At 36.0% G+C, this 11,201-nt stretch overlaps 1 protein-coding gene and 1 pseudogene across 1 annotated transcript in view; one reads left to right on the plus strand and one right to left on the minus strand.

Moving 5' to 3' along the window:
* LOC136280917 (fibrillin-1-like) overlaps positions 1 to 11,201 on the plus strand; it is a 196,227-nt gene that overhangs the window by 87,358 nt on the left and 97,668 nt on the right. Inside the window, exons 13-14 of the mRNA XM_066166748.1 lie at positions 4,006 to 4,125; positions 4,379 to 4,501. Coding sequence (XP_066022845.1) covers positions 4,006 to 4,125; positions 4,379 to 4,501 — 243 coding nt within the window. The remainder of the gene's footprint in view (positions 1 to 4,005; positions 4,126 to 4,378; positions 4,502 to 11,201) is intronic.
* LOC136281069 (uncharacterized) lies at positions 8,803 to 9,835 on the minus strand (annotated as a pseudogene).

The raw sequence follows: 11,201 nt of genomic DNA on the forward strand, positions 1-11,201 counted from the left end.
TTACGAATTCATGTTTTTGGAAAATGAAAGCGAACTGTGCGAGTGCAGGGCTAACGTCTTTTTTAGCGAATAAGGTTACGGCAATATATCTGGCCCTACACACCGATTACCCTCCAGGGTAGTGTGAGCGGGACTGTCGGTACATAAGATCTATTTTTATCATCCTATTTTTGAGAGAATTTTCTTTTCGTCAGTCATCGACGCTTAAATCAATCTTGTAAAGAGTATTCCCTGAGAATGAAAAAAAAAAAAAGGAATTTAGGAATCGATCTTGTAAATTTGAAGGTGTTGCTTAGCAGAAACTCGAGGAGACTTGGCTTTCTATGTGACTGCGTTAAAGAAGTATTTTCACCTAATGTTCTTAAGAATATGTTTATAATGTTATTGTCTGAAACGCACTCTAACCCTAACCCTATCTAGCATAAAAAAAGGAAGACACTGAAAACATATTCATTCTCAGACTTTAAAACGCTTACCCATGTATGTTATTCGCATCAATGACTTTGCAGAGTCAGGAATGACAGTTGTTAACTTTATCAACATCCCATTTTCAATACCAAAAGGGCAGTTTCTATTTCTTAATCCATTATTAAATGCAGGTCGTCGACTCGAAGTTTGTGGCATACTGAAAACATCAATATTGAGCTCCGTTCTCTTGAGAAAGCATGGCAGTTTCAGCGTTTCTAGCATTCGCAGTCTGGACTTCATCGATGACTTACTTGGCGTTTGGTAAAGGTGAGTTGCAAATTGCGAATCATTTTCTATCCTTATATTCATACTTCTGCCCTTGTTATCTTATCGTCTATCACTCTTTTTTATCTATTTCGCTTATTCACAACAGTTCATGCACTGAGCTTTTAACGTTTCGTTATGACAAAACTAAGAACCTGAACTGAATGAACAGTGAATCATGATTTGTAAAGGAAGGAACTCAGTCTTGTAAACTTCTTTAGTAGATATCAATAGTATTTAACAAAGGCGTGTTATTATGATGGACCATATCGGAAATTTGCAGTTGTTATAAAAAAAATAAAACTGCTAAGATGAAGAATTGCTTCATTTAAAACCACTTCAATCTTAACGCTCTGCTCATATTTGCATGAAAGGGTAATCGATTATATCAAAAACATTTCGTTGTTGTTGAGCAGATGAAAATTCGATACTTTGCATGGAAGAAAAATTGGCCAATCCTAGGCGACTTAAGCGAAGTTATTTTAAGAGAAGAACAATGCTGGCATTTGGAATAGACCACGTTTTCTAATTTTGAAAATTTGTCTATAAAAGTAGGGTAGCTCGTCCCAAAAGTTTTGAAGCATTTCCTGAGATTGAAAAACAAAACCTTTGAAGCAAAATCCATTTAAATATTACTATTCGAGGTGGAGGTTTTAAATCTTGCCAAAGAACAAATAGCTTATTTGAGATGATCCTTATCAAAATCTTTGAACAGAAACTTCGTGCAAATTTTAATTTTGTGCTCTTTCGTAATGAGTCTCACAGCAAGGATTCCTTAGACTAAAATTTATGTAAATATAGAGTTTTTCAGTGTTTGAAATATGTAGATATTATTTCAACAGCAGAAAAATGATGTGGGTGGAATTTATTCAACATGAGAAAAAAATTAATGAATTAAGACGATGAACAGATAAATGAGTTGTTTTAAGAAAACAAATGACGGATGTGAAGAGCTGATTATATTCACCATAGCTAAGCAATTCAAACAACTTGCATTGGCTTGCAAAAGTAAAACAAAAAAAAAAGTTTTGATCTACATTTGTACGTTTAGAAAACTTTCGAAAATGAATACAAATCTGCTCGTAGAAGTAAAACAAGAATGGTTTTTTCTCGGCTTGAATTTGCATGAATTTCCCTCTGTTCACGATAAAAAAAAAGGAAAAAAATGCACTTTAAATCCATCCCTGGTCAAAGTTTTTGAGATATTAAAGGCTCCCTGTGTTCATTGCACTAATAACAAATACATCAAAATATACAAACATCATTAACTCCCTTTGTAGTAGCTAGGAATTTCACAGAGTGTTTGATAAGCTCGTCTTTTCTATCGATATGAAAGACTCATCTAAAATCCTACAAGCTTCTTGAATTGCCAAATTCATGTGAAACACGAAATATTTGTCGTAAATGTTTCGTACCTCAAAAACTCCCAACCTATCAAATAAAGGTATTTTTATATTATTGTTTAATGATAAATAAATAAAATATGTCAATAAAAAACGGCGAGGCAATTCACAAATTTTTTCACTACATTTAACGAATCATCGTTTTTCTCACCGACTGCTTTGTTTGACTTACGTTTTAAACGCATTTGCTACCATAGTTTGCTGAGATCCGAGAATTTTTGCTAAGAGATTTGTTCTTAGAACTTTTTGCTCAAATTCTTTTTTTTTTTTTGTGGCGGAAAATTATACCTTATAATCATATTTCAATTTGTCTACTTTAGAGCGAGAGCGCGCAATGGTGTTTCCGGACTATTATTTCTTTGCTCAGAGATGTTTGGTAAACCATACCATTGAAAAGAAACGTGTCAATAACTTGGATGACTGTGAGCTAATGTGCTACCTGAACGACGACTGTGTCAGTCTTAATTTCAAAAAAGATCCAGAGGATGAGGGACTTCTTCACATCTGTGAACTAAATAACGCCACTCATCTGAAATACGACAGTGACTTGACAACGGATGCCAATTTTTATTATCGTGGGTCGAAGGTGAGTTACAAATCGATTTTTCGAAATTGTCGCTTTTGAATAGTACAATAAAAATAATTAGTGTTTACGCAAATTTTCGTGTATTTGATCATTCGGTATTTCGTTTCTTCTTTCATCTTCATTTTTCTTCTTCCTTAGAACGCTTGTGACAAGAGTCCCGATTGCGCAAATAACGCAACTTGCCAGTATGGATTTACTCTAAAGGGATATCAATGCTTGTGTCCGCCTGGATTCGAAGGAGAATATTGTGAAAAGGGTATGAGTCTAAGTCGACACTTGAAATGAACGTATATGAGATTTTTTCTGACTTTCAATGCTGGTATGACAACTGTTCTTTAGTTGCTGAAAGTGGCGTGAATTTCTCTCATTGTATAAGGTGCTGAAACTTAGAATCTAAGAAAAATTTTTTACTATATTTTATTGAAGATGTGTAATGTATTCTTCTTTCGCTCGTTTGTATATTTTCATTTTGTTTTGGTTTGGTTTGTCTGCTTGTTTGTTGTTTTGTTTTTTGTTTTTGCTTTTGTTTTTTGTTTTATTTTTTATTTTTTTATTTACCTTGAATGTTCGACGCCTTTCCATAGCAAAATAAGAGCAGTTCATATGTGTGTCGAATGCTCAATATAGTAACTGCAAGGAGAGCTCAGAAACGATAGCTTAATTGAAAGTTACCACCAGAGAACCACTTAAAGCAGGAAGCTACAAATAAGTTGAGGTTTTTGTGAATTGCTGAGTTCCTATGGCTCTTTGATAGAAACCAAAATGCTTGTCTTTAGCTGATATTTTATTCATGTATTTTTTTTGTCCTTCTTTCTTTCTAATTTTGCGAATGATACTGAGAAATGCGAAGCAAGGAGCCTCCACAAGGAGGTTACGTGTAATAACACACACGGATTATACGTGTGCATATGCAAATCTGAATTTATCGGAGATGGGAATTATTGTACAGTTAACTGTCAATAGTCTCAAAAGCCTTTAGATTCTTGTTTAATAGTGCAATGAGATTTTGTTTGTTTGGCTGTTTGATGATGTTTATTTTGGTAACGTGGCAAGCCATGTTTTAATTGTTCAAAATAGGTGAGACAGTTACCTGACTAAAGGTTATTAAGAGATAGGTTTTTGCATAGACAACTTTTTTTCATCAAGTATGACAATCTCGCGTTCTTGCAATCCAGCGAAAGGTTGAAAATAGCCATGGCTTGCACTCTTTAACACAGTAATGGCTTATGCACGGCAATTTTTGCATAATTCTGAAATCCCATTTTTTCATCTGTGATTTCATAGACATTGACGAGTGTAAAGGAAACCACTCTTGTCATGAGGATGCAAACTGCACCAACACCAATGGATCGTATATATGCGATTGTCAGCCTGGATATACTGGAAATGGACAAAATTGCACAGGTGAATTCGGAATAACAAGGGAATGCGGTCATAGATTATTTCTTTTAGTTCGTTCTATCTTTTGTTGATTATATAACGTCTTTTGTGCTCCCGTGGCAAAAAAAGGGCAGTCTATAGCGTATGCTTTAGATATTCTATGCTGTATCAACGTGAAAAATTTTGAAAAATAGCGGTTTGACTTACAGGTCCAACTTTTGAATAAAAAAACAAATCCAAGTTTTAATTCTTTTCTCTTTTTTTCTTTTTTTGAAAGATATTGACGAATGCAAAACATACCCCGACAAATGTCACGTAAATGCTCTTTGTAAGAACACGTACGGATCACACGTTTGCACATGCAAACTTGGATATACTGGAGATGGACGCAACTGTACAGGTAAAGTTCATAATCTCAAAAGCCTTCATATTCGTTTTGACTATTACGATGAATTTCTGTTTGTTTTCGTTGTTGTTGTTTTTTTTAAAGCACGCAAGAAGCGGCTAGAGCACGAACGAAGTGTAGGGAGAAACACCAGACGTATTCGAGAAGCATATGCGTCTCTACTCATGTTATGATAGCTTTAATTACGACGCTTGGCATGTTTAGAAACCTTTATTTGGTTCTTCTTTTACTACTTCGCTCATTCCAAAATTTCACTTTCAATTAGTAAAACAGAGCTAGAGAGGAGCTCGAGAAATGGTTAGACAGAGTATAATTTGGAAGGTGGCGTGACAGTTTTAGCTCAGCCCTATGTTTTCAGTACTGTGATAGAGCACGCTTTTTCAACCGATGACAGCGCGCGTTATATCCGAACTTTATCATACTTAGCATTGGATTATTTGTATTACACCGCATTAAATTATGTTACGGACCCATTAAATAGTGTTTCGTTGTAGTAAATGAAAATCGTTGATGCTTTTTGTGTCTTTCTGCCTTTGGATGGAAGTTGCAATAATAATAGACGACGGCGTGAAACAAAATCGAAAAGTTTTACTTTTAACCTTAGAGCTAGAAGGTGTGAAATTTCGTAATTGTGTTAAACAACAAAATGAACATGAAAAAAAAAAAGTCAAACATGTATACTCGAAATATTGAAATATTGTGAGGTGCTGTCTAAAAAAAAGAAAACAAATTTAACCTCACATGTAATTAAAATGAGTGCTCCATAATAAGAACTAGAAAATATTTTTTTCAATCGTATCTCATCATCAGGATGACAGACGTTTACTTTTTATCCCTTCAGGTTGTCGTTGAGCGGTGATATATCCCCTTTTAAACAGTCGGGGAATCGTTGATCAAAATTCGCGGGTGACACTGTACTCTCTAGTGTCATAGGAATTTGCAATGTTGCCCGCTCAGAGACTTTTGGCAGTAAACAATTTATGAAATTGTTAGATTTTATGTGACACCAAATAAATCAATGAGTATCCATTGGGAAAAAGTTGTACTTGTGCAACAACACATTTTGCATCAAATATCTTATCTTGCATTGTGACGCACCATGTATTTCCAGACATTGACGAGTACACACTGGATCTCTGTAATCAAAAACAAAATATAATTATTTCTCCCAACGTTGTAATTTTGTTTGATAAGTAGAACCTGAAATTGTTTTTATTGCATTACTATTCAGATGGATTAATTGCTGAATTTTAATTTAGTCACGTCGTTGTTTTCCGATTTTTCTGGGAAATATTTTGCTCTCTTTATTATAAACATCGATGTTCAAAAAGTACGAGTGCGAAATTTTGTGACAGTTAGTTTTCTGTATTTCCTAGAGACATTCTTTGTAGCTTGATTTTGAGGTAATATGTATGTTCTCTTTCAGACGTTGACGAATGTAGTGAAGCTCATACCGTTAAAATGAACAAATGCCATCCGAATGCCTCTTGCACTAATACTCAGAGCTCATACAACTGTTCCTGTAATCATAAATGTGTTGATGATGAAAGAGGAAACACGAATTCAGATACTGCTATCATATTGATTTTTTAGCTTCATGGTCTAAACATGTCCCACGCAAGTATTACTTGACCTCTAACTTAATGCATTTGTCATTTCTTATAACCTAAGTCCTTTTGTAATTATAATTTTACTTTGTAGCGGATCCTTGCTATCTTTATAAAAACCTGAGTGATGGCAATCGAAACAAAATTTACAAAACATCTGAAAAAAACTTGTGTGACAGCCAACTCCCAGAGGGATGGTATCGTTTTGTGGGAGCTGCAGGAACAAAAATGCCGATAAGACATGTGCCAGTAAACAGATGTGGCACATTCAATTCAGGTTGGTTGGATGGTGCTCATCCTGCAGTGGAAGATGGTGAAGTTCTCAAGACGGTCTGCTTCAGTGATCGTAACAACGGTTGCAAATATACGAGAATAATTTCAGTAAAAAATTGCGGATCCTACTTCATCTACAAACTTTACCAATCTAAATGTCCCTCACGCTACTGTGGTACAGACTGAATGTGAAGCAAAAAATTCAAGAAATAAGAGGACTCATAAATTGATCCTCACGTACACGTACTTCAGGGATCTTGCGGAGTCCACTTTTTCCTGATAATTATTAATTTCTTATAAAGATTTTAAACGCTGATGATGTCTTGTTAACTTGCAATCAAAAATGCTTGGAATTTTACATTTTACAAGCATCTCTTTCGTAATAATAATCAGAAATAGTCAATTGTTGCTAAAAATATTACTAACAAACAAGAAGAAAATAGTAGAAAAGAAAATCCTTAAATAGCGAAATCCTAGACAAGCATAAAAATCAATCAGCATGACAACTAGCAAAATATGACGAAACTCGTTTCTCACAAAAGTAGAAGCTGCCTTGCAGGACGCAATATACTGCACAGTGTGGTAACTATAGCTTCAGTTTATTAAAAAAAAAATAAAAAAAGTAAAAAAAAAAAGATGCCGCTTTTGTTTGTGCCAATGATGTGTGCAACTCTTAATAAATACATTTATTTTACCTCGAGCATTTTCAACTGAGAGTCGCGGAGTGAACGTCTGATTATTTGCAACGTCTATGATTTCGTAAAGATCTGATAGCGGAAAAAAAAGGATCAAATTTTCAGCAGATGCATGAACCAAAGCCGGGTGTAGTGACTTTCAACAGCCTGAAAACGGATCGGTGTGCTGTGAATGCTTTTATAACTAGTTCACTATTGAAACAAAAGAACTCGGCAAATATCCAGCCATCTTGACTAACGCTCGGTCAATAAGGCATATGAACATATTTCATGCAGACTCATACATTAGTCTTTTTGCAACTGTCATTTCACTTTGCAGCCGATCTTTGCTATCATTATAAAAACCTGAGTGAAGCCAATCGAAACAGAATTCACAAAACACCGCTATCCGGACCAGTGTTGTGTGACATCCAACTCCCTGAGGGATGGTATCGTTTTGTGGGAGCTACAGGAACAAAAATGCCAACAACGCGTGTGCCAGCATTCAGATGTCGTACAGACTGGCCAGGCTGGTTGGTTGGTTCTGATCCTACAATGGAAGATGGTGAAGTTCACAGGACGGTCTGCTTGAGTAATCGTAACAACGGTTGCAAATACTTTAAAAAGTATAAAATAAAGAATAAATCAAACAAACAAACAAACAAACAAACAAACAAACAAAAAACAGAAAACGAAAGGAAAAAATCGGAAATATTGATATTCTGGACAAACAGATTACCATTTAGAACGACCGCTAACAAAATAACAAGTGAGACTCATAGATAACAATGAAAGAAAGAAACAACAAAAGAAATTTTACCGTTTGTTACCACTTACAACCCGGCCACACCGAATCTTCAAAAGGTTCTCATGAAACACTGGCACATCATTTAACAGCAGCTTAGACTTGCACTTATCTTTAACCAGCCACCAATTGTATCTTAACGGAAGGAAAAATCACTCAAGGACATTTTAGTCCGCAAAACTTCCTTCAATCACACCGCAATCATAAAAAACATGTAACCAAAAAAGAACCTTCAAAAGGTTTGTTTTCAACTCAGAAGGAAATTTACATATGATCGTTTTCTGCTAGCAACACGCTCAGCTGACCGCAACTCAACTGAGCCAACAAATCTAGCCTCTTATCATTCCTTCGTTTTTACTTCGAATCTTTTTAGCTGATTATTCATAGCGAACGTAGAAGCTGAGGACTCGTAGACTTTATTGATAACTTAAAAAAAGGAAAGAAAAAAAGAGTGTTGTCCATTTTTAAGCCACAATTACACCTTTTGCTGTTTATTACGAGAAAATACGCATTCATTTGCGTTAAGGGGCGAACAATTGCGTGGAAATACAATCATTAGAGTCAAAAAACCATCATTTGCACTTAAATCAGATTCGTTAACGATTCTTGCATTTTAATCAGCATTCAATGACAATTTTAGGCATTCTTAGGCGTCATTCGTCAAACAAAAGAGAAAAATATACTTTCATTTGCTCTAACATTCAAGTCATTTGCACCATCTTGAAAGTCAATAGAGACAATACATAATCAGTATAGTGCATAAACCATTCATTGACATTTTTATCACACTGCTTGCAATTCAGCAGCATTCCTGGATGGCATAAGTATGGGTAAGACAATCACTTATGCGCTTTTACAAACAACTAAGCGTTTTTTATTTTCAATACTCAAACATCGAAATACCGATTCCAAAATTATCTTGTTTTTAATTTCAGTTCACTCTTCAATAATCTCTCTATTCAAACATTTTGGCAGATAGGTTTGCATAGAGCGATACCATTGCGCACTTTTAGCCGCGGTCACAGTGTCGATGTTTCTGTGCAGAGCCTCAAGCAGTTATTGTGTTCGAAACTCTCCCAGTGGGATTCCTCTGGTTCTGGCCTCATCTCAGTTATCCATGTGTCTTTGAATTTCTGGACGCGAGATGTCAGCCTTGATCGCCGCTTTCAGACAGCTTATTGCCTGCTCCACGATATTTGGAATAGGACTGTAGGGAGGAAGCATTTTAAGCTCTGTGTTTGGGGTGGGAATGATCGGGTTTCGGTGGGCCTGTGCTCCGTCATACACAAAGATCACCTCCTCGTCGGAATGTAGATTTGTTTTCGCCTGTGCCAGGAAGTTACAGAAACGCGTAGCATTGATTCTGCTAAGAGCTGCTGAAGAAAACACAAGTCCATTGATTGGCGAAATTGCAATTGTCATAGTCAAGTTTCGTCCTCGCTGGCCGCATACTTGACGGTACGCCCCCTCTCCTTGCCGTGCTCTACCGTGGCTTCTGGCCGTCCAGATGTTGTAGCCGCATTCGTCGACAAACACACAGTGGCGCACTACGGCATGGTTCATAAATCAGGTGGCGTAATCCACTCGCTTGTTCATCACATCAGGTCTGTTTCTGTCCGCAGGGAGGGGCCTTGCAAGTTTCACTCGGAAAGCATCCGTCTAATGTCCTTGCCATGGTGCAGTTATGGATCTGAGGTTTTTGTGGTAGCCGTCTCTTCAGTTCACTGTTTATCCGAGCAAGTGTGTATAAACAGTTTTCGTTTATGATTTCCTCTCGACAATTGTTTCTAACTCCACGTGGTCTTTCCTGGATCCTGCCCTCTCTGATGTAGCGCGCCACGATGCCTCTTGCCGTTGAGCGGTTCACTCCGAGCGTGTCCGCGACCACAAGATAATCTTCCTCCTCGTCCTCAAATCCTCTCACGATTCTCCCCCTGTGTTCGAGTGATATTCGGTTTCTTCGTGGCATTTCGCCTGCGTTCAGAAAACCTTTGAAAATACTGTAATCGATTAAGTAATAATGTTCTGAATGCATGAATAACGTGAGTTTGACTTTCATTCCATGATAAGATTTGTTATCCATCCTTAACTCCTCTATTTCTGTGTAGTTGAAAGACAAAAAAGAAAACGAAAAAAATATATTACTGGGGTTCCAAAAATGAGTTTAAAAAAAAACATTTGAAGAGAAAAAAACTTCAGCTCCTTGAAATAAACAAGTTCATTATCCTTAATTACTAGTTTCCTATAAAGGGTCTACTTCTGGAACCTTTTCTCAGTGACATTTCTTTAAGTTTATAATTACACCCCTTGAAGAAATTGTATTTCCATCATTAACGTAAAAAGTAGAAAAGGCCAAATTATAAAAAAATTGGTGTTGAAGATTCCAAGCCCGTCATAATTGTGAAACTGCAAACGAAATGATAATTTTTCTGTCTGGTCCTTCACACTGATTACCATTAACCGTAGTATTTCGTGAGCGGGACTCTCACTACATTAGATCTATTTTAATTTCCATATTTAGTGTGAATTGCTTTTCGTCAATTATTGACGCTTCGATCAACCTTGTAAGAGCTTTTCCCCTGAGAATGAAAAAAAAAAAAAAAAAGAAAAGAAAAAAAAAAGAGAAACGCTAAATCTATGGATCGACGGGTAGTCGATTCTATCAAAAATATTTTGATGTTGTCTAGCAGAAGGGACTTCGATAATTTGCATCGAAGAAAAATTGGTAGTTCTTGGCCAACTTAAGCGAAGTAATTTTTACAAGGCTGGCATTTGGAATAGGCCACGTTCTCTTGTTTCAAAAATTTGTTTATGAATATAGGGTTGCTTGCCTCGTAAGCTATTAACCATTTTGTGAAATTGAAAAAACCTTTTAAGTATTACTTTTTGAAGTGGAGGCTTTAAAACTTGCCAAACAACAAGTAGCTTGATTGAGATTATCCTTGACAAAACCTTTGCACAGAAGCTTCGTGCAATTTTCAAATTTTTGGTTCTTCCAAAATTAATCTCACAGCAAGGATACCCTGGACTTAAGTTTGTTCAAGTATATATTATTTAATGTTTTTAAAACGCTGTTGCTGTGATCAATAGTTTTCAACAGCAGAAAAACTATTAAGGATTAAAAACAGAACAGACAAATGAGTTGTTTTAAGAAAACAAACGACGGAAATAAATATTTGATTATATTCACCATAGTTAAGCAATTCTAACAACCTACGTTGGCTACCAAAAGTAAAAAATTAAATAAGTCATCCTAGATTTGTACGTTTAGAAAACTTTCGAAAACTGATCTAAATCTGCTCGTTGACGCGAGACAAGAACGTTTTTTTTCGGCT

This window comes from Pocillopora verrucosa, chromosome 5 (genome assembly GCF_036669915.1).
Source record: "Pocillopora verrucosa isolate sample1 chromosome 5, ASM3666991v2, whole genome shotgun sequence".
In the NCBI taxonomy this organism is placed as follows: Eukaryota; Metazoa; Cnidaria; class Anthozoa; order Scleractinia; family Pocilloporidae; genus Pocillopora; species Pocillopora verrucosa.